The sequence below is a fragment of the Falco punctatus genome, assembly GCF_963210335.1.
Source record: "Falco punctatus genome assembly, chromosome: 3".
NCBI lineage: Eukaryota > Metazoa > Chordata > Aves > Falconiformes > Falconidae > Falco > Falco punctatus.
In genome coordinates this window covers 52,080,563-52,105,528 of record NC_137582.1, presented here as the reverse complement: position 1 = coordinate 52,105,528, position 24,966 = coordinate 52,080,563, and the positions used below count along the sequence as shown (strand labels likewise).

At 37.7% G+C, this 24,966-nt stretch overlaps 1 protein-coding gene across 3 annotated transcripts in view; it reads left to right on the top strand.

Moving 5' to 3' along the window:
* ASXL3 (ASXL transcriptional regulator 3) overlaps positions 1-24,966 on the top strand; it is a 135,815-nt gene that overhangs the window by 58,535 nt on the left and 52,314 nt on the right. The window contains exons 4-6 of one of the 3 annotated variants that reach the window (XM_080381520.1): positions 1,016-1,127; positions 11,987-12,108; positions 24,475-24,592. In XM_080381520.1, the coding sequence (XP_080237646.1) occupies positions 1,016-1,127; positions 11,987-12,108; positions 24,475-24,592 (352 nt within the window). The other 2 variants (XM_080381522.1, XM_080381521.1) reach the window with 2 other exon arrangements.

Below are 24,966 nucleotides of genomic sequence, written 5' to 3'. Positions count from 1 at the left end.
ACTGTCTTCCTCATTAAGTAATTGTTTTAACCTTTTATTTTTGAATAGTGTGACATTATTTGTAAGTCTGATATAAAGCAGCTTTTAATTTACAGGTTGCATTATTGCTTTTGAGAAGGAATATAATTATAGTGATAGAATTTTGCCTTTATGCTATTTCTATTCCTTTTCCTCTATTTTTCTTTTTTGGTCTGTATATAATGGTTTCTGTGGGTGGAAATTTTTTCTTGCTGTAGATGGTCAAACTTAGAGGGGTTTCACAATAGGAGTGGAGGAATGTGAGTCAGAGGTGAGAAACAAGAAAGTGACATTATATATTTGGCAGTCTGAATGTAGTCAGTTACAATTTTGGGCTGGGGGGAAGGATCTTTTGTAATTTATGACAGACTTATTTGATGTAAGGGTTTTAAACATATAAAACTATATAGATTTGCCTGTTGCTGATAACTAAAAATTCTGTATCTGAGCTTGAATTAGTAGTTTTCAGAAGCTCTATTTCCTAATTTACTAAAACAAATGCTGTTGTTTTTCTTTAAATCGGGAGATATTCTTGGCACAAATCCAGGTATTCACAATCTCTCCCATGCTTGTGAGCTCCAGGTTGCTTCAGCTATTTGAATTCAAAAAACAGGGAAAGGCAGAAAAGAAACATTAAAGGATTTGTGTTTTGCTGCAATGTTGTGGACACTCAGCTGGAAAACCAGGATTTTTAACAGCCAAACAAGTCTGGTTTTGTTTTGTTTGTGCAAGATCTTGCATTTTAGTCGACATTTTTAAAAAAAGTATGTTACGACTTTACAAAATAGCTTTTTTGCTTTTGCTTGGCAAGTTGTCTCATGAAATCTGTTTTTATATCTTTCTCTGAAGTAGCTCCCAAGCATATTTTATTTTATTCTAGTTTTTGAAATGTAAGCATGAGGAGTACACTGCAGTAATCTGTTTTCGCAGATGCAGCAGGATCATGATTGATTTTTTTCTTGTTAATTTCAGTTTTCTTTTACTTTTTTAATGGTAGAAAGAAGAATCAACATGCCCTACTGATGGAACATTGGATTTAGGATGTGAATCTGAGTTAGATGGCACTGAAATGGCTGAGACAAACAATAATAATGGAGAAGAAAATGGTGGTAGGTATTTTAATTTTGATGTTAGAGGGCACATTGTGGGAAAAGAAACAGTGTTGTTTACTTAAGATTTTCATGGTGTGGTTTCTAAACAGTATTAGTGTTGTGTACTCAATGGAACTATTTTTGACCGACTCCCTCTTTTTTGACCTTATAAAGAAATCATTAACACCAAGTGCCTCTATTTGACTTAGATTTGTAAAAGACAATGAGTAATGATGTTGGGTGTGCTTTAAGTAACTAATTTTTTGGCTTACAATTTTTTTGTTCTAGGCCCCACAGCTAAAGAGTAATTTGCTTTATTGGGCATCAGACTTGCAGCTGTCAGATAGACATCTCACTGATTTCAGAGTGGGCATGTGGGGTTGGTCCCTCAGTAGAGTTCTGGGCACAGGACAAAGGTTTGTATTTTTTTTTGTTTCAGGCAGAGATTCTCCTGGGTGCCATGTTGATGTAAAGACATGCTGAAGTATGAGATTGTGAATTTTTTTCTCTGAGATAATGACAAACTAAAACATTGCAAGAACTTGAAAATTACAACCTTAGAAATACTTTTTTCTTTTTGAGAGGTAATAATTGCTCATTAAGAAAACAGTTCTTCAGTCACCTAAAATTACTTGCAAGTAATAGAAATTGAATATTCTTCTTATTAAAACTACACTCATTTAATTCTTATAAACTGAATGCTTTATAATAAAATCAAGTTTCCCAGGACCTCTGAAACAAATCTTTCCTTGATCAGTTCTTCTCTTCTGCTGCCACTTTACAACCTGTCCCACTGCTGGACTGCATTCTACTGCTTTGGTTCACTTCATATATGGTGAGAGGGTGTCCTGTTTACAACTAGGACATGAAAAAGCTCAGCTCATGTTGTTCTGCTACAGACTTCCCTTTTTGGTCTTGAGCAACTTAGCTTCCATGCTGCACCTGTACAGGACTGATACTACTATTTCAGTATTACTTGCTACCAGCACTGAAAAAAATCACAAAATGCTCAGTGACAGGAGTAACAGAACTACCTAAGACAGGTTGTTGTGGATCTAGTGGTGAAATTTTGAAGCTTAATGGGAAAAAAAAAACAAGTGAAGAATTATTAAATAGCTCTGTGTCTTCATTTTCTTTGATATATTATGTCTAGAAGTTAACAGACTCTGAACGTGCGGTGGTTTTATGCTTAGGTAATATATATGACATGTATAAGTGAACATACCTATTTGTAGTTCTTCAACAATTCCTGTCTGATATTCTGACAAACTGTTCCTGTATACCTTCCTAAGTCACAGGAAGAATACAGGGGTGAAAAGCAGTGCAAATACAGTTACAGATACGTAAAGCAAAAGTTGATTTTACTTGTTATAAACAAATAAAAGTCATGGTAAAACCTTGGAAATTATTTACGAGTGATAGGTTGTAAATAAGGATGCCAGGATGCCTGAAGTAGAAAATTGCTGGGTTTTGACTCAGAGGAGGCTGCATACTATTTTCACAGTTTACAGTAATAAAAATAATTCTAGCATTTGTGGTGACATAAAAGAGCAGCTGCTAAAATTAAACATTTTAAAATATTTTGGATAGAGCAGTACATCACACCTAGATTGTTTTGAAACCTGAGAACTTTCCCTCATGCTTCATCTTTAACCAATCTTGGAAAACTGGTATATTTAACTTTTCAAAACCAAGTAATTTTAAATTTTTGATGTCATGCACTGGATATATTTAAAAGGAGTAAATGGGATGGCAATAGTGAGTTTATACTGCATATAGAAAGACCAATGCTGGATGTGATCTATAAGGAACTGAAGACAGCATATCTTGTATCAGTCAGCAGATACAGAACATAAAACATGCTTGATCATAGCTTTTCTTGAGACAAAGTTTTGTTGTTAAAGATATCTATTCATGTATGTGTAGAACTCTGTAAGTGATTTCATTTACAGTATAGAATGCTTGGCTTAAAAACAGGGCCACACCTGAGAAATGCAACCAGTTTTAAGTGGACTGAAAAGTACAAATTACTAGATTTGCAAAGGTGTAGGAACACCATCCACAGTAGGTATTTTTGCTGTTCTCTTGAAGATGTGACTTGACTACTCTTCATTCAATATCTTTGTCAATACTTTTTGAAAAGTATAAAAACCTTCATGATTAATTTTATTGATAATAAATAATGATGTTGAGATCCCTCTTTATTGCCTTGTAAATGATTACAGTTGAATAACATGGATTTTTTTAGGCTGTAAAGGGAAGAAAAAAGGGTCACATTTGCACGCTGGAAACATGTATTCAGTAAATCAGTAAATCTGAAAAGTGTTTAAGGATCACAATGGAAAATGAATTGAACATAAATTAGATGCTTTTGCTAATTAGTCCAGTGCAGTTCTTGGACTGTAATTCTGGTAGTACTGATAAAAGAATATAGGCATAGTGTTTCCTTTGGGTGTAACCCTAGTTAAATGATTACTAATGTATTGCATTCATTACAGCTATAAGAAAGAATTAAGAAAAATAGGAAAGGATTTTGAAAAGGCACATAAGAACTCCTGAGTGAACAGGAGTTCCAGTCAGCCATCCCTGCAAAGGTTATGGAACAACAGCTCATCCTGGCTGTCATCTCTAAGCATGTGGAGGAAAAGAAAGTTGTCAGTAGTAGTCAACATGGATTCGCCAAGGGTAAATCATGCCTGACCAAACTGATAGCTTTCTGTGATGGAATGGCTGGCTGGGTAGATGAGGGGACAGCAGTCGGTGTTGTCTGCCTGGACCTCAGCAAGGCTTTTGACACTGTCTCCTGTAACACCCTCATAGGTGAACTCAGGCAGTGTGGTTAGATGAGTGGACAGTGAGGTGGGTTGAGAACCGGCTGATGGCAGAGCTCAGAGGGCTGTGATCAGCCGCGCAGAGTCTAGCTGGAGGCCTGTAGCTGGCGGTGTGCCCCAGGGGTCAGTGCTGGGTCCAGTCCTGTTCAGCTTATTCAGCAGTGACCTGGATGAAGGGACATGGTGTGCCCTCAGCAAGGTTGCTGATACAAAACCGGGAGGAGTGGCAGATACATCAGTGTGTTGTGTTGCCATTCAGTGAGACCTAGACAGGATGGAAAGCGGGATGGAGAGGAACCTCATGAAGTTCAACAAAGGCAAGTGTGAGGTCCTGCACCTGGGGAGGAACAACCCCACGCACCAGTACAGGCTGGGGCTGGCCTGCTGGAAGGCAGCTCTGGGAGAAGGACCTGGGAGTCCTGGTGGACAGCAAGCTGGCCATGAGCCAGCAGTGTGCCCTGGTGGCCAAGAGGGCCAACGGGATCCTGGGGTGCATCAGGAGAAGCGTGGCCAGCAGGTGGAAGGAGGTTGTCCTCCCCCTCTGCTCTGCCCTGGTGAGGCCCCATCTGGAGTGCTGTGTCCAGTTCTGGGCTCCTCAGTTCAGGAGAGACAGGGAACAACTAGAGAGGGATACAAAGATGGTTAGGGTACTGGAGCATCTCCCTTGTGAGGAAAGGCTGAGGGAGCTGGGGCTGTTCAGCCTGGAGAGGAGAAGACTGAGAGGGGGCCTTATCAATGTCTACAAATATCTTAAGGGTGAGTGTCAAGAGGACGGGGCCAGGCTCTTTTCAGTGGTGCCCAGCGACAGGACAAGGGGCAACAGGCACGAACTGCAGCACAGGCAGCTCCATCTGAGTATGAGGAAGAACTTCTTTACCTTGAGAGTGACAGAGCCCTGGCACAGGCTGCCCAGAGAGGCTGTGCAGTCTCCTTCTCTGGAGACATTCAAAACCTGCTCTGGGCAGCCTGCTCTAGGAGAACCTGCTTTAGCAGGGGGCTGCACTAGGTGATCTCCAGAGGTCTCTTCCAACCCTGACCATTCTGCAATTTCATAAATACCTCGTTTGCCTTGGGAAATTTAAGGGGGGCAGTCTAGTTAGTTTATCAAAGATGAGGTGGTGACTTGATCAGTTTGTAAATGTTTGAGAAAAAATATTTGCATAGAAAATACTTGGTTTAGCAGACCAAATCTAACAAGATGCCTATCAATTAAACTTTTCACACTAAAGCTGGGATTATTTTTCTTTCCAGGAGACTATTCTGTGGCATAAAAATAACATTTGATTCAGTATAAAACACACTTTATGAAATTCTCCGACTTGTGTTTTATAAAAGGTCAATAAATAGTGTGTCTCCTTTCAGCCTTAGTATATGTGATACATACCAGGATGGGTGTTGTTTGCACTTTGTATTCTTAATTGCCCAATTGATTGCATTTTTATTTGCTCTTGTTTCCACTGTGGTAGAGCGCAGAAGCCCCAGTTCTGACAGAGTGATCAGAAATTGCCTAGCAGGAATTTTAGAAGTGCCACTTTAGGGTTAGCTGGAAGCAGAGGATGAAACCCTAAGCAACAGCCTCAGTCCGTTTGTAGGCTTTTAGATTATAGTCTTCAGCTTTAGGACTAAAAAGTACCAGATGACACTCAGAGAAGAATTATTCCCCAGCAGGCACAATTTTCCTAGCATAAAATGCAGGCTACTGAACAATTTTATTAGCATAATAATATAAAAATTCCTCACAGTTATAAACACATGACTTGGTGAAAGCTGTTATTCCATATCGATATTGCTAAAATCACAACTGGAATGGTCTCACCGTTAGATTATTCAGATGCTGTGGAGACAATTTTTTCCCCACCTTCTCCAGAGGCGTATGTTAAAGAAACTGTAAGCTACAGTTGGTTTTGTTTGGAATGGGTTTTCTATAGAAGCTCTCCAGCAGTCTCGTATCTTTTTTATAAATTCTATTTCCCTCAAATACAGGGGCAGCATGTAAAGATGCAGTCAGTATCAGTAAAAGAATTAAAATCTCAATTACTGTTGCCTGGGAAAATGATGACTGTAATATCCTTTTGCCTGTCAATAGGATGTTCTGTTCTCAAAAAGCATTTCTCCCTAGGGTTTCTGAAGCCAGGGCTAATCCATCAACCACAGAGCGCAGTTGATTAAAAATTGTCTTCGTGCAAGCCAATGGAATGCACAATGATGTAACTGTGGAGGAGGTAGCAATTCCTATGGTGGTGTGACTTCCTTCCCCTACCCAACCCAAACATAGGTTCGATGTTTGCCCAAATATGAGCAACATACGTCTCCTCTTCAGGCACTTTGGTTTTCAGTACTTCCTAAAACTGTAAGTTTTTCAATTGTGAACATGAAGCAGCAGAATTAATTTCTTAGGCAGTTTTCATATATATACTAAATGAAATGATGGACAATAGAGGATCAGATTCATGCTGAATCCTGAAATTCTGTCTTCATACCTACTGTCTGTGGTCTTGAACACCTTGTGCGTTTTGGACTAGGAAGCTACTAGGATAACTCCTGCAGTGAGGAATGAATATTCACCATTGTTTCAAACCTGAAGTCCACATTTAGATCTTCAGTTCCTTTCCAGGAACAGAATTTCTGGCGATTCAGGGAAACCTGTTACCCTCAGCATCTGTCTCTTAGGAATAATATCAGATAATTCTGCAGAATATGTCCATTGCACATGGCAGCATCTAGATGTGGGACAGGCTCTTCTAAAAGCAGGACAGTAACAGAATAGCAGCTCGAACTTTTAGATGACACATCAGAAAGAGACAGCTTTTCCCTTTTTTTGTTTTGTTTTGGTGGTGGTTTGTTGGTGTGGTTTTTTTTTTTTTTTCATCTCCCTGCAAGCAGCTATAAAATAAAAATGTTATACCCAGGGTTGATTTTAACTTCTGTTTGTTTCATTCCCACTGGAGGGGAGTCATAAGAATAAGAGAAGATATTGTAGAGCTTGAGGGATAGATCTTTCTCATCTGCTTTTTTTTTACTGTACAGTAGAGTTAATGAGGCCTAAGAAATTGGTGGCTTAGTGATGACAGGCTGTATATTTTTAGTGGAAAGTGTTGACTTCCTTTGGAATAAAGATTCACAGTTTTCAAAGCTTTGTGAAATGTTTAGGCTCAAAAGCACGCCGAGAATATAATGTGATTCAGTGCAAGCTACCAAGCTGATGTGGTATTTGATGTCTTTTTCCAAAAAATACTATTCAATATTATTTATCATTTCACAGTGCTAGTATTGCTTTTCAAAAAGAGTATTATAGTCACAGTAGTGCCCTTGATATATTCATCTGTTTTTGCTTGCTTTGGCGAACTTGTTCAATTAACTAACTCCCAAACTGGTTTTCATTTTCAAGAGCTGATGGCAACAGTCGAGTTCTGAATTGTTCAGATTTTGCGAGTTGGGCTCTAGAGATCAAAGAATGATGGAGGTGAATTACTTGATACATCTGTGTTGGCAAAGCATGACCATTTATGTCAATACAAGTATAGATCTATGTCACCCAAAGAAAATATTGAATTTTATGGATATTTTAGAGAGAGATTTGTGTGTATGTTTTCCTAAGGGAGTTCTCTGTGAAGTTTCCTATCTCCAGAGTGTGTGCATACATTTTATGCTTGAGGTAGACTCTAGTCTTTAGCGTATGGTAGCAATATTAATTTGTGTTTTGTAATGTGGCCATTAGTAAACAATCCTTCTCATCTGCTGTGGTTTCTGTAGCAAAGAAGGAAGTGAACTGCTGTTGTTTTTACTGGTTTGATTTTAAATCAGTATGGTCTGTCTGAAATCGGAATTAATGGTGCTATTTATTTTGGCAAAATAAGCCCCTTAAAGCACTCCAGAAATTTTTCTGTCCATTTAGTTACAGAAATCTGTTTATAATTATTCTTAATAACTTTCACTGGCAATGAGGTAGAATAATTTTGAGTTGTATTCCTACAAAAATCGTTTCTTTGATGAAACACTTCTAATATGCTTTAGGTAGGTGTAATATTTCTGGAGCAGGGAAGGTAAAGGGTAATAACAAATAACAGAGATAGCCTATAGAATTTGAAATTAAAAGATAGCATTGCTGATTTTTATAAATGATAGCCTTTCAAAATAATTGCCGAAACTGGTCTTGGAAAAATGGAAGAGAGGAAGTTATTTTAAATGGAGGTTGTCAAAAACATTTTTAACGTGCTCTCCTTGCTAAGTAATTCTAATTCTATGATTCACATTAACACTCTGTGAACACTCACTAAAGGAGGTCTTATCTTCAGAAACCCAGCTGCTCCTCCAGCTCATACCCTAACACTTTATGGCTTAATAGTTGTTTTTTGCTTTATTCCTTCACTCAGTCCTGGCCCTTGAAGAAGCTGATTTAAAGAATGGAGCCTAATTATTCTCCACTAAACGGAAATACCTCCTGTAGGCTTAAAACTGTTCTTGTTCGCCTTTTCTACTCTAGCAATAATGGTGAATCGTCTTTATTTGCTACCCAAATATTTTTCCTTCATCTGTCACATTCTTTCAGGGTTCTTTTTATTCCTCTGTAGCATCCAGTTTATTTTTAGCATTCTTTTCTGATAAAGCTTTTGAAGCGAACATGGATCTGATAATATTCATGCATCTCCAGTGTTTATGGACAAAGCAGTTGCAGCTTTCCAAAGTTGAACATATGTACAAAGACCACTGTCTCTTCTTGCATTTGTTTTTCTTTTACTGTGTTTGGTTTCCATAGCAGAAATGCCTGCTTTGTTCTTAAGGCATTGTTTTTTTAACTAGGATCATCACTGTTAATTTCAAGCACTTACATATTTTTCTGTCATATTTTCCCCTTTTTTTACTTTTGCCCCATTCAGAGAAGAGCAGTTGGACTTTATCCATATAAATGAACAAATAAATACAATTTTCTCTGCTCACAGACATTGTATTATAGTGAGATTTTGGAACGGATTGATATAAATCATGCAGTAGCAGATCATGTTTTAAAGAACAAATTTATTCATTGTCTTATACTTGTACTTACAGAAAAGTCAATTCATATTGTTTTGTAAACAATTAATATTGTTTATTGGTTGTCCTCTAAAAAAGCCTGTATATCAATTTTACTATCTTTTTTGTGAATAAAGTTAATGTTATTAAGCATTTATATAAGTTAACATAATTATTTAGATTTTAATATTTGTATCTTCTACTTTTGCAAGATAGGTCATGACATCTTATTTACTAGATGTTTATGTTTATAGCCATGATTTGTAACAACTGGTTTTAAACAGAAATGGAAATTTAAGTAAAACATGGAAAACAATATTTAAAATAGCTTCTTGCTATTTTAAGCTGCTAGATATATGAAGGAAAATATTTGTAATGTACAAAATATATTTTAGAAAGGAAGTATCATTTGTTGTTAGTAAATGAAGTTGACTTTCTGTGATCACCATGTTTTTAAAAAAATTTTAAACAGCAGATTTCAGCCTCACATATCTATTTCTTTAGTCATAGACTACAGAAAAAAGTTTGTTTTTCAAAACTCAGCAGAACTAGGTTTCAGTTGCACTAAACCAAAGCAGCCTGAAGTGAGGTATTCCTTCTGTACCTGCAGAAGAGATTACAGTGATGGAAAATTCTTTATTGTTCTAGTGTGTTTGTTTCAGTTGCTTCACACAATAGAACAATCCCTGTTCCTTGGTTTAACTTTGTTGTCAAAGCAAAACAAACCAATACACTGATAATATTTTTATTTAAAATTGAAGTAATGATAGAAATAAGAAGTATGGCCTCTGATGGACCCTGTCACAATTTCAGGGTTTATTGTTAAAAGAAAGAATGAATGAAAGCACAAAATTAAGATAGAGCTGTGTTTATTTTTACTCATGTGCTGTATCATGACTTGACCTTAACGGTTGTAGTATTGGGCATCATTAGCTAGTGTTATCAAACTTCTCCAGGATGAACTTTATCACCAAAATAAATAGGGGAGACTCTTGGATAATGTCCTAGATCAGAGTAATGAAAATCAGACTTTCCCATCTGAACAAGAAAGTAATAGGAGTTGCAGTCATCCTGGAGAAGAGGAATAGTTTTTTCATGACAGGTCATGTTGTATCCTCTCTTAGGAGGGACAGCTAAGTATATAACATTTTCCATTCTTTAGGCATTTTTAAATATGTTCTGTTCTTGTCTCCTTAACTCTGGGGTTTGTGTGCTCACACTGTTTCTGGTTTTTTCTTCAGTTCTTTGGCTCTCAGACTTTGCCAGAAAACAGTAAAAAAAAATCTCTTTGAAACAAAAGACAAAAGCTGGGTAATTTGAAATGACAGGTTTTTATTTTGGTGTAGGTGTTCTTTGTCTCAGGAGCTTAGCTATTGCAGTGATTTAGATTACATAAACCAGCTATTGTTTTGTTTTCTGCTGACACTTTGCTGCTCCTTTAAGTTGTCTTTTTTGATAGTAAGCTTTGCTCATCATGTGGAAAAGATTGATCCAAAGCAGGTGATGCTGTAAACTCAGAGCCTGTTTTGTGTTCCAGCTTCTTTATATATTTTGACAAATGCTTCAAGTATAAGGGAAGAAAGTGACAAACATCAGTTATAAATCTTATGACAAAATAGGATTGTCTTATCTGCAAATGAAAATTTTTACTCTAATATGAAAACTATTTTGACATAATGCCAATGCCATAAAACAGTGTGTATTCTCTGTTGGTGAGGTAAGTATTAATTATTTTTTCTTTCAGTGTGAAAGCAAATGTTTAATATCATGGTAACAATTAATTATTGATGACTAAATTGTCTCTATTCGATCTTTTTTTCTTACAAAGTCATTACAATATTTCTTTTACAAAATTGCTGGCGAGGGAATTAGAATGCTTCTTAGGTGTCTGCTCATCCCACTGAAGGATGGGAGGAGAAAACCATAGGCAAACAGAAGCGTTGGGCAAAGATCATTTCTGGCACATGTCTGTGTGTCTTTGAGTGGCTTCAAACTATTTGTGTGCGAACTATGGCAAACGTTGGAAAACCACATACAGCGGCGTATCATTATAAAGAAGGTATATCAACATGTAAGCCAGCTTTGAGCAGCGCTGGAGGACAAACTGGAACCGAGTCGGCAGAGGAGAATGGGGAAAAAAGTTGCTTAATTTCTGGATTAACGCTGTTTCAGCTGGGGAGTCTTAGGACACCAGTTGAGAGTGGCAGTAATGCAAGGCAGTAAGAGTGGAAAGGTTTTTACAGCCCTTTCAGTCCAGCTTGCTGACTAACAAGACTAATAGCTTTCACATCTGTTTAATAAAGGTGTTTTTTTAAAACCATTAATTATTTTTCTCCCCCCCCTTTTTTTTTTAACCAGAAGACTTTCTGTGTTTCACACAACATGTATTCAAAAGGCTGTTTAATCCAAGTACTGTAGCATTTGTTCATTAAAACATGTATTATTTAGAAGGCTGAGAAGTAGCAGTGTGTATTACCTGAGAGACCAGAATTCCTCTTTGCAGGATATTCCAGTCTACCCGTTAAACAGGAAAGTGTGTGTTCTCAGCTTTACCAAGAAGTACTTGTAAAATAGATGAGTCTGGCTCCCAAGAAGCCATTACAATCTGGCATGAATTTACATATTTATAAATATTTCTAGAACACAGGGTCATCAGTGTCTCTTGTATAAATACATGTTTAGGCACATAAAAATCCAGTAAACATGTTTTGGTGAGGAAGATAATTTTTGTCTAGCTTCTGTGTGAAAACCATAGTTAAACTATTTCAGTTACCTTTCAGGACCTGAAAGGCAAAATATGCATGGCCTGCAGAACTGCAATAGAAAGGGTATGGTGAGGTACAACTGTTTGTGAATCAATGCATTTATTTAGAATATGGCTGGATTTTCAGCTCCTCTGGACCTCTAGACTAGCTGAATTTCTTAGAGCTTGTTGTTTTCCAGGCACTTGCTAGCTGCCCCGCCCAGGACTTTCCAAGAGATAGGGAAGGTAGACCTCCCAACAGTATTCTGATTATTATTTTTCTTTCTATAAAGTTTGCCCAAAGCAGACATCTGAAGAACTGTCATCCAGTCGTGATTCGAGCCTTACTAATGCACCGGTGCAAAGCAAGCTAGTATCTTCCTTCCAGCAGCACACAAAGAAAGCACTTAAGCAGGTAAGCTTGTATTGACTGATAATCAATTGGCTTCCCTTTAGCATGTGTTTCAGTCTTATACAAATAAGATCTCAGCAGATTTTCAAGGCATTTCTCTGGATTTTTAGTGCTTTTTTAAGTGGTGTATTGCTAGGGTTTTTTTCTTGTTTCCTGATGGGTGCAGTCCTGCCGTTTGTTGTGAGTTTGATGTTTTTTCAAGTGCTTTTCAAGTAAGCAGAATTGTTTATATTATCACATCCCTACTTTTCCTATGTAAGCGTTTGTGCTGGAAATTCTATGTGAGGCTTAAAATAAATAAATAAATAAATAATTTAATTTCTGCAGATAGGTAAGAATCTGGGTATACTTGCAGTTCACTTTTTCTTTATGGTCTGTTAAGTAGTTTTTCTTTCACACTGTGTTTGACACTACCGTGTGTAAAAGTGGAGTAGTTTTTGCATTTTGAATAAGTTATGATTTGGGTGATTTAGGTTGCATGATAAGTAGTAAAGCTTGGCAAAAGTGGCTGATTATTGAAAGTCAGATATTAACTAAAAGCTTAACAATGTCAAAATTATTTTCCAACAATTCCATATTAGTTCAACTTGCAGCCGGGCAAATGAAAAATTAAAAAATTATAACAAAAAAAAATCATTATCGCCTTTCAATTTTCAATATGTAGGAATTGCTTTAGTCTTGTAAAGACTACAAAAAAATGAAATACAACTTTTCTGAAGTGTCAGCATAACAAGATGATGTTATTTTAATTTTTCTCGTAACTCTTCTCTTAGTTATGGTTAATGGAAGTCCAGCATTTCATGCCAGGTTGTTGATTTAAACTTCAGTTAAGCAAAACCTGTCCACATTTCCTCGAAACACTTAAGTATTTGTGCTTAGTTTTTCATGCGGTTGGAGTTTAAATCCACTAAAATTAATAGACCTTTATGATTCACCTAAGGTTATCTTGTACTCAGAGGCTTTGAGGACTGGAAAAGATTGTTAGATTGGGTCTCACATCTGTTTGATCAGGAAAACCAAGCAGTGGGCACAAAGCAGCTCACTAGCTGTGTGGCCAGTTGTGAAAAAGACAGGTTTTGAAAAGTCTTATAAACAGATCTTTTGCGATACATGAACCTTCATAGGGGTAGAGGGAGCGGGCGAAGGGAAAGGAGGGGAAAAAGAGCAAAGCCGCAGATGTTTGAACTTGTATAACTGTTCTACCATTTGTCACTTAGCAGATATATAGCATGGAGAATAATTTTTAAAAGGGCAAATTAATCGGAATAGCTTAATTAATATAAAAAGTCATAACATTGATGGAAGTCTTTGAAAACATTCCCTAAGGCAGTAGGGTTAGAGCAACATCAGAAAGTTAAGCAATCGATAAAAAGAAATTAGTTTTAATTAATTTGATGGTAATTAGATCCTGTACTTCAGTGTATGAGAATATTATTACAGCTATCAGTAAAATATTTTCTCTATTCACAGTATTAGACAAATGGACATTTGTATTGTGGCACAATGGAGGATTTTTTCTTTGTTTTCTGTAAAGTTTCAGGTGTTGCTTACTGCTATATACATGCTGCAGATTTGAGTTAATTTGATATTTTAGCAGAGTTGAATAAACTTTAACAGTGATTTTATTTATAAAATTGCTGTTGGAAATTTATTCTTTCACTTTCCAATCATTCCATTGCTTTTATGGATACATAATAAATAATTTGTACAAAGAATCTGTAGCACCTTTGAATGCACAAGACACTTTAGACAGTTGTATGCAGTGCTTCTCCAACTGATACTGACTTACTGGTTCCATGCTAAAGTACCAGAAGATGAGCCATCATCACCCTCCCAGCAGGTGCTTATACTATATAAACATCTATATACTATATATATGTCGTAATGGTGTCTTCCCTAGCTACTGCATTTTTTCTATTACTGAACAGTCGTCACAGAATGAAAACCTACAAGATAGTCTTTCAAACAGTGGGTTCTTCACATTAACTTGATCTTGTGTGTATTTGTTTTGTAATCCATTAAAATTAAAGTGAGAGGCAAGTTGATAATGTGCAGTACTGCTTGAAGATCTGACCTAGAATTAGAAGATTTTTCTCCACTGTTTATCTACTTACTAACCAGTCTAGTCATATGTAATTAAAGTGTTATGTGCTGGATTTATGTATGATTTGATTTTTAATGAATTCTAGAGGTATATTCCTGGGTTTAGATTACAAAGAACAATCTCAGGTTTCCTTGTAACAGCCTGCATTTTAGGATGTTCTCATGGATCAAGCTAGTCACAACACTGCATTTCTTGAGCTATGCTAGGAGCTTGGAGGTAAGGGTGTTTTCTGAGACCTGGCTTTTGGTCTTGATTCCTCTCAGGTAGCAGTGGATCTGGGGTGCTTTGCAGGGGCTAAGGAGGTTTGTAGTTGCAGTGGACTCTCACAGGATCATGTCACAGTTCAGACCTTATCTCCCCATCTTTCAAAGGCTGGGCTGCCATTTTGGTCTGGAAACTTTCTAGCTTCACCACCTTCCATAGTGTCCTTGTTGAGAGAAAGGTTTTGAGTGTTTTACTGGTGAGTGTGTTTCATGCTTCTTTTTAATTTTGGAGGGAGTTTCAGGTTTTCCTCTTTTATAGTATCTGAGTGTAATTTCCAAAATACTAGTTCCCATTCACAAGGGTTGAGACAAGAGTCTATGGTGTAGAGCTGCATTTTATGCATGGCTTTCTGATGGCAGATTTTACAGATTTCTGTTTCCCTTTTGCTGTTGGAAGTGCTTGGGTATGTGTGCCCAGCTGTTGCTGATCTAGTACCTTTGAAAAGAAGGTTTATGGCATGCTGTCACACACTTGATTTCCTATCAGTACTGATCAGTTCCATACTGATTTACCTCATTTTCGCACACGAAAGTTTTGGCATGCAGACCCATGTAAGCACCTCTTCCTGGGAAGGTACTGAACTACATCTGCATCTGCTAGCAGTGGTACATGGTCACACTACTGTGTGAATTATTCTTGGTCTGGACAAGGCTAACTCAAGTACGGACATCAAGTCATGGCATAGTATCTACCATGCTCCTTTCTGGTCCAGTTTCTGTTCCATTGACTTGAGGTGATACTTTTTTTGGAAGTCTTCGCTATGTACAGATTTGTCTGTATCTATCAAGCTGTTCTTGGAACATTTCTCAGAAGAAACGGTTATACCTGCAAACTGGCCTCACGTAGGTAACACTGAGCATATGTGAATATCCAGGACATTGAGGTGGTATTAGTGTCTGTTGGACTCTGATAGCCAAGTATAACACCTTGTCCATCAGTGTACCAGTTGTTTCCTGGGGCGGTACCAAGAGAGGATAAAGAACTTGAAGATGCACTCTAACGATGTCTGGGATGATAGTAGACCTCCCAGACATGGAAGAAAATCCTGCCTCACTTTTGGCACTTTGGAATCAGCACCAAGAAGGGTACCCATAAATTTTCTGTTGGGAGAAGAGAAGGATACTCCATTCAGACTCAGGATCTGAATACAGACCAGGACATGTCTGAGACTGTGCTGGGCATCCAGATCTCTTTGTAGAGACAGAAACTCCAGAGACAGCAGCCAAGTGGGTTTGGGAGGAGAGAAGCTCAGGAAATAAGGGAATCTACACAAGGTATGTTACTGCTGTGGTTTGTTTTGTTTTTCTTAACTTTGGGCTTTGTCTGCATGCTTGGTGGCTGGGTTCATATATGTGCCACTATTTTATTCATAAAGTGGGTAGATGCAGGGTTTTTTTATGGAGAAGGCACCCATCCATGTGATCTGTTCTTATAGTAGAAGTGGCAACTCCACACCCCCTTTTTTTCCAGTGGATGCTGTCAGGCCCCAAGCAGTAAGATAGCTGTGGGGAAGTTATGGTTTGGCTCCTGTGTTGCTTCTGAATTATAGGATGTTAGACCTGTACAGCTCCAAATAACATTTGAGGCTGACTTTTCTAGCTGTAATTATTATTAGAAACCAACCTACAACCTGAAGCAACAAGAGACCAAATTTCAGACCAGAATGGTGAACAGTGTAATTTAGCCCTGATTTACCCAAATTCACAGGACTAGTTTATCAAGATTTCCTTGCCTAGGTTGACACTGAAGATGGAATCCCGATCTCCCTTGATGCTGGCGGGGATTTGCTTTCCTGTCTTCAGCTCAGGCACACTGCTTATCTTGCTTTGAGAGAAGAACAAGAGCAAACTCCCCTGTCTTCCTCCTTCCACACTCATTCTGTTAGGACTTCTTTACTTGACTACAGCCAGATGCAGGTTATATTGAAGCATTTTGCTGTCTGTAGAAAGTAATCCAGTATGAGTCTGTCTGTGGTGTCTATGCTTTCACTCATTTGAGCAACTGCTCACTCACGTGTTCTGCTGTAAGCCTGATATATTTACCTGCCCTCTTTTCCCTTCGTTGCCCCCAAAGAAACAAAGATGACAGAGGATATCATTATGATTATGTCCTTATCACTTAGAATCTGAGCACAGGGTGTCTTCCTGAAAGGCTCTGATAATCCACTGTGAACGGAGAAGTAATTTTTAATACCGAATTCCTCGGTGTAGAGAGTATGCTGCTGTTTCTCAGTGTCTCTGTTAACCATTTTCCTATGTTTCATTTCAGATGCTACAAATTTACCAAGGCCACAGTTGGAGAATTCTGGCTCCCTAGCTGAAGCATTTGATCAGAAGTCTGGCCCCATAAGTGATGATTCTTGACAAATTTTCCTGTCAACAAATGGAAAACAAGGAAAACATGTTGGTTTTTGACTTCTAGAGAGACATGGGAAGGGACAGTGGAATTTACAAAATGCACTCAGGAAAATGGAATTTCGAAGATGGTTAAACTGATTTTCTGATTGCCAAGACAAGTCTAGGGAAGAGGACAGAGAAACTATGGCAGGGAGACTGCATAATGGGGAAAAGAAGCTGGAAGAGCAGGAGCTCTTCAGGGAGTACATGCATTGCCCGAAGGCAGGCTGCACGGTATGTCCCTCTAAAGGTCCCTATGCATGGGCAGCATGTGCCAGCTGCTCAACACAGTGCTTTGGTAAGAGACAAGATAATGTGTATGAGACTCTCTTCTGGGTCATCCCTAAGGTTCTCAGCCCTTCTCCATGATGGGAAGAAAGGGACAGGAATCCACAAAATCCCTGTATTCTTTTTGTACCTCTTTTTAATAACTAGCTCCCTGTTGCTGGGGCATTCTGCTTGTTTGTTTTTCCTCTGGGGTTGTTTGCGTAGCATGCTTTTTGCAGCACTCCTGCATGTTTTCTGATTTAATAAATGTATATTCCAGAATTTTGTACTCTGAGGAATAACTAAGAAGAATTTTAAAGCAACTTTGGAACAGTACTGTGTTGAAGTGTAGTTGTCCCTCTACCTCAATGTAGAATAGTTAAATGTTCATTTAAATCTACCATTGCTACATAGTGGGATCTCCTTCCCAAATATAGGTCAAAAGCACTTTGTTCTTTTCTGTAGAGGCAGTTGCTTGTCCCAAGTCTCAGAGAGTCAAGCTGATGATAGTGGCCTAATTCTAAGCATCGCACTTGTCTCATGACGTTTTTCTTTAAGTAGCAGGGGGAGCTATTTAAGATGGATTGGTCATTGCTACTCTATTAATGACAAATATCATCACTGGAGATGACAGTCCCAGACAAGCTTTTCCAGTGATGTTACATGATTTCTCCATATAGTGGCAGTGGATGTCTAAGTGAATATCTTCTTCTGGGCCATATGAAAAGAACAGCTTTTGATTTGAATAGTTTATAGCATGGAATTATACCCAGGTAAAAATGAATCATGCCTTGATTTTGAAGTGCATCTTAGAAATGGTTGGCCTGTTATGGGAAAGACAGGAGTTGGAACAGCTCACAACTCTTCAGAGCTCTAGGAAGCCTCCTACAAAATGCTGACAAGCAGTTATCTACAAATGCTGTTCCCGGAGCTGTTGTGTAGGTCCCCAAAAGGCTGTGTGCGCAGTGCTTGTGGGCATGTGGCAGAACCCAGGCTGGAATAAGATGTCTGACAGAAAGGCATTCCACTGTAACTGCTCATATTGGTGCAATGTAAATTCTTTGAGAAGTAATATGACAAGATTTTTGATCTTGAGAATAGTAGTCTAGCCGTGAAGCCCCCTCTGTGTGTTTCGGGCCCTGTGCAGAGTGTGTTTGTAAATTTGATCTAATGGAAAATGTTGATTACTGTTTTAAGATTTTGTATTGACATCGCTATCTTTATTTTAGTTTGTTTTTAAACTGCTTTCAACAAACTGTTTCCTTACCTATTTGTGCTTTGTTGTGCCAACAAACAGATTTCCCCATAAAGCACTTTTCAGCTGATACATATTATTACTTTAGTACTGCACAATTTTAAAACAACCAACTCTCTTCTCTTTGGAAAAAAGTGTCACTAAGTCAATGCATATCCCATCATCATTCCCATTCATGTACAAGGCAGAACAGACACTGAACACATCACATGGGGTTTTGTCCTTCTTTCTGTTGTTGGGAAAGCAACAAAAAATGTTTAGTTTGCGGTCTATCGTGACTGCAGCAACTGTAGCTGTGAATGCATTATTGTATCCTATAGAGATTAGGGCTGGCTTGTAGGTGTACAGACACGCACATAAATCTCTGTCTCTGCGCCACAGATGTCCAAACACTTTAGTTCAATGTTGGTTAATATACAGGTAAATGTTCAGTTGTTAATGTATACTGTAGTTGTACAGAAAGACCCTGACCGCTGCTGGGACCTAAAGAACAAATACACAACAAGAAATTATTTTGTTCCATATACAGGTATAAGTGTCACAGGGTAGGAGGCATGGGACAGAAATAGATAGTTATTTGAGAAGTTGTTATTAGTGTTTGAAAATAAACCCAAGGTCTCCAAACTTCCAGCCTGGTGTTTTGCTACTACTCTTTATGATTGGTTGTGTACACTTGGCACCAATACTGTTTTGTTTGGTGTAGAAGTTTGGTTGGAAGTAAATTAATTTACTCTATGCTTTCAAAATGGCACTTTGTATTTTTTTAGCTGTTTCCATAAGACATCTTTATTATTGTTTTAATCTTAAGTTGGCATGCTTATAACTGAGTACTTTTAACTGAGTATATGTTTAATATAAGTAGCGGCATCCTGAAAATAATAATGTTTGTTCTTCATGATCTGTGGTGCTTGCTGTTTTATTTTAACTGCTCTATGTATCCATGAAACAGGTTGCCACTGAGATACTTTAATTTAATAGAGACATGGGAATTAAAGACTGTCTTAATTTTACTAACAAAATGAGGGTGAGAAGGAGGACAAAGACTGAATTTTATGGTGGTGTTAAGTGATTCAGTGATAAACTATAAATCTACTTCATCTTTGCCAATTTGAGATCCATGACCATGATGTAGACTTGTTATTTATTTTGTGCAATAGACTTTTCTCAGTGTATCCTAGTGTTTTTCACATGGCAGAACAGAAGAATTCTATAGCTTTACATTTCTGATCCATAATGTGTGAAATTTCAAAGGTTACATTTCATGATAAGAGTTTCAGAGTGTAGACTTGACATTTACGGAATAAATAGAAATCTGGGATGATGTTGCTTAACGTAACCAAGTGTTACATATCTCTGTTGTTAATAATTTTTAACATTCTCAGCATGTCATGCATTTAAGCTCAAATGAAAGTGGTTTTCTGCATTAATGGTTTATCTGTATGCTGCATTTTTTCATTCTGAATTGAAAAGATGTAGGAAAGAAAAATAATAATAAAATATCCTGAGCAGAGCAGTAAAATCAGAGCATAGAGCTTGACATTTTGGTTCTGGTGCTTTTGGGGATGTATTTTCCCCCTCTCTTCAGTTACCTTTTAGTTTATATTGCTTCCTTTCATTCCTACCTCAAAAATTATTTTACTAGTTTTAAATGAAGAGAGTCAACCATTTTGTCACATGGGTGAAGAAGTCTTTCCTGTGTTAAGATCATCTAAATATGAAACAAGTATCCTTAAGAACAGATAATGGCATTCATGAAACCTCCAACACACTGCCATACTCCAGCAGGGGCATAAACTCCCCGAGAAAGAGGAGACTTGCACTTTGCCACCTCTTTATAAAACACTGCTTGGAATTAGAAGATCACTGTTAATTGCATGGTGTTTTTCTTTTGCCATCTATCTTCAGAGTTTGTGTTTTCTTAATATTCATCTTTTTATGTTATTTTGAGTTCTTTGGATGAAAATGGATTGATAGGTTACTTAAAGATTTTGGAAATAAAAATAATTTCATTAAACAAATCAGTTATGCCAAGCCCTGTTTAATGACCGTGGCAGTGTTATTCAACAGATGGTCACAGGTTCATTTTTATGAATGGGAATATTGGGAATTCTCCATACTCATTATGTGCAAGAGATTCACAGATGTCCTTTGCAAATCTACTTGTGAAAGGCTTGATGTAAGTACTATATTTTGGTGGTGATTTTAAGAGAGCTTTTAATGTTTAACTTGTATACCACATGAACTTTCATTTTCTTCCTTTCCTTTTCTATTTATGTGCTGTACAGATAGGATGGTAGTAATGTTTTACTGAATACTTCCAACAGTGATCAGTTCTAGGAATTTACAACTTGCAGCTTTTTTAACAAGCATTTAGCACAAAATGATTGAATACATTTGGAATGTAAAGATAGAGTCTCAGTGAAGAAACATATACTTTATGTAACCTATCATATGTGCTATATGTGTTTCTCTCTTACTTTCCATAGTAAAAATGACACCTTATCATTTGGTAGATATAACTGGCTCTTTCTTGCATATCTGCAGGAAACCCAGCTAGGGGATTATATATATCTAAATATGGATGAGATGCAAAAGACTGTGTCAGTAAACGATGCCAAGGTAGTTTGTGTTACTGTTCTGTATCTGCAGTGAGATCTGGAACCTTTTTTCTTTGGAATAAGTTATAAAATTTCTCATTTTCTTCAGTGTTAGTTACGAATTCGACTCATCTACTTTGTGTTTATTCCCTTCACGAGAAAAGCCAAAACGAGAGATTTATTTGGTCATGGTGACTAGGAACGCACTAAATTAACTTGGTGCACTAAAAGCTCAATATAATAAAGTGTTTGGTGTGTGTTTCACTTTGAGTAATCCCATTGATTTCCCTACTAAGTAGAATTAATCTTGGGATGTAAGATTCTTGTCTTATGCTACAGTAGTCTAGTATCCTAAAATTAATATCCCTCAGGCTCTGTGTAGGGAAGTTATATATTCATCCTCAGCAGAGACTGCACAGAGCGTCCTTGGTCTACACTTAACTCCTGGTGTTTCGCCTTACTAGTAACTAGGCATCAGTTGGCAATTTCTCCCTCTGCTGGATTGCTCCTGGTGGTGTCTTACAAAGACTTGTCTATCCAAAATTTCAGTCCCTGCAGCTTTAAACTTAAAGGAGAGTTTAACACAAAATTGTTGTGGTTAGCTGGGAATAACATTTCCCACTAAACAGCATGACTGAGCAAAATCTCAGCCATCTTTTTACCCTGCAAATCAAATGTTAGATTATTTACTTAATACTTTTGTACCCTCCTCCCCTGCCTCGTATCTTTCCTTTGACAAGTCAAAAGTTAGAGGCATAGCAAAGATTATTCGTCTGTTCTCTGGGCACAGTGTAATTCATTGGTACTTTGTATTAAAACTTTGACTTACATTTTCATGTCCACATGGTTTTAATTTTTCTTCCATTCTACAACCTGTCTTTCAGGTGTCCACTTGTGTAGCTTTAATGTCAGCTTGAATCATCCTATACAGACTGGTTTCCAAAGTTAACTATGGGCCCTGTGTGGCGATCCCTTCCTTGCATTGTAGAACTGAAGGAGGTGGAGGAGCGACTGGCAGTGAAAGAGAGAATGTTAGGGAAAAAGACACCCTGAAAAGCAAGTGTGTGTCAAAGGGAAATGGTATATTTAAGGTTTGTGCTTGATCCTCACTTGTTGGGATGCTTAGCCTGTAGCTCAGAAGTGGGCTAGGCTCCAAAGTAAATGGTGCTGGTAGCAACGTTTGCCTGCTGCCAGCCGTGTTGCCCTGTCTTGTGGCTCTGAGTGTCCGGAGAGTACTGGGATGAGCCGTGCTGTCTTGCATTCGTGCTCTGTGAGCAGGGGGTGGCCTGTGCTTCTTGGAAGTGCTAGATCAGATAATGCCAGATTGTGTAAACGTGTGCTTAAGGTCCACAAGTGGCTTTCCTGTAACACGAAAGAAGGTAAGTGGTGCACCTGACAAAGACAGGGTACCGCTGCCCTTGCTGCAGCGGCGGGTGTCACCTAAGGTGTACAAATGCTGACTACCTGTCATTGATGGAGGATACACTGCTGCTTACTTTCTCAAATTTGTGGGAGTTCAGTCTAAAGCATTGAAAATCAACTGTCAGGCTTTACAAAGAATCTACCTTTGTCACCGTGGCTATATAAATCATTAAAATGGTATTTCCTTATGGATGCTGGCAACAAGGCTATGGTCCCTGGTAGAGATGGAGGTTGTCTTGAAAGGTCAGGAGGAGGCTGGAAGAGAACATGGGATATTGTTTGGGCTCTTACTCATTTGTCTAGGGAGGATGACACTGAAGATCATTATTTCTTCGCTTTGCTCTACATTGGCCAAATCAGACTGTGGAGCACAACAATACAAAGTTTGCGTTGTGGTTATATCGGTATGCTGATAGCACGGAAATTGGCTGTCTTTTGAGTTAATTTTTAGTGGACCGTTTGTTACTGTCTCAGTAGTATTAATATTAAATGACGATCACCTGTTTTGACACTTAGCTTGGTAGGACTGTGGACTGAGGGTCATCTTTGGAATTTTTGAGAAATGTTAACATTTTGGAATTTTCTATCCATGAGTCTGGCTGTGCTTGCTCAATACCAGTATGAATTTTCTGTCTTAAAAATGTGTGAAGTATAGGCTGTTCTTCATGGTTTTCTGCTTGCGTCTTTGGTTCAGTGCAGATCTGACAAGCTTCCTCTCTTTGTTTGATTTCAAGTGTTCTAATTTACTTTTTATTGCACAGTGCTTATGTGTCTTTTAAGAAGTGTACTATAAAAGGGGTTAATCTATGAAATAGCTTTTGTGTGGCTTGGTGTATTTTATGTTGTGTAGTGTGTTATTTAGAGGAATAGAGTGATATTGATTTTTTTTCCAGCTGTTTTTTTTTTTTTTTTTTTTCTTTTTAGCTATATGAACATTTTGGAAAGATATTACAGATTAATTGAAGTTACAGACTTAAACCTTATAAGGCATCAGTCATCCATGCTCATAAACCTACAGGGGTAATTCTTATCGAATACATTCCTTGTTGATGTTGTATTACTTTAATAAATCCCCCCAAGATCATAACAGAAATCACAGTTATAAAGAGAGAATGCACAGTAAGATTGGTGAAAAATAGACAGGAGGATAAGAGAGATCTGCATTAAGCCCAGCCCATTCTGATTAATTCCAGAATTTTAATGCTTGCAGATATATTAATTAGCAGGTATTCATATTTGTATGTTTTAAGATCTTTTGAATCAGGTATCATGTTCCATAGAAAACAGTCTGACAGGTATTTGCTATTTCTAATCTTTAAATATTTTGTATTACATTATCAACCCTGTATTCAATCCATTTATGAAACACAAAGCACTCCCATTTGTAGAGATTTATTCTTGTATCATTTTTCCCCAGATTTGCCAGAACACCATCGTGTTCGTGTTCTGAAGGTTAATGCCCAAAGTCAAGCAGACAGAAGCCAAGTGCTGCAAGGTTTCCAAGATTAGGACTGATTCCCTTCACAAAAATAAATGATTCCTGCCATGTTCAGTGATTTTGTGCAGCACTACTCACGGCTGAGTGAGTGCATCAATACTGTAGTCCTTACATGCTGTACATACTGATGACACTCTGTGTTAACTTGATTGACTGAGCAGTATACTGGAGAGGATGCACCTGCGAGAGATGTGCAGACATATATATTTTTATTCTGGTTTTGAAACATTTATTTTACATTTTTTTCACTTGGAAGTCTTAGTTTCACATTCCATGGGTTATCATGTTGTGCTGTTAAGGTAGAGCAAACAGTTATGTGCTTCTTTGTTGTCAAAATTGTATTGGAAAATGATGTAAGGTGCATCTTCTTTCTCTATTAAAAAAAGCCTGGTTTTGTATTTTAAAAGAAAATGACATAAAGGGGACGAGTGTGAAGTCTGGCAAGTAGCTATGTAAATTTTGCTTATTTTAAGAGATTCAGTTTAATGGTAGAGATATGTCTCATGTAATTCACTCATAAGCATTATTTTTTGTTACATTTTTATGTTTTGTTATCGTTTTTGTAGGCTTTAAGACAACAGCAGAAAAGAAGAAATGGAGTCTCAATGATGGTAAACAAGACTGTTCCTCGTGTTGTTTTGACACCATTAAAGGTGTCTGATGAGCAGTCGGATTCACCTTCAGGTAAATAGCTAAAGGACTGTTTGCAAGATCAGCTCTAGTCACAGAGCCTTCCTCTGAATCAGCCGTGTAGCATACAGAATTTGGAACTGCTGAAATAATATTTCCACTTGGTGGCTTTGCTTAATGTCTTTATTTCCTTATCAAATGTGGTGTCTCAGGGATGGAGATTTTTCTTTAATAAAGAATTAAAGTGCACAGTAAAATGACAATTGGTGATAGCAGCTGCTTTAAAGGAATGCAAAGTAAGATTTTGTTTGGCTCTGGAACTCTAATGGAGGACTGCATGCTGGCATTCAATGCCACAAAAAGGGGAGGGGTGGGGAAAGAGGCAAGTTTCTCTGTGAATGTGAATTTGTGTCTCAATTCTGCATTGC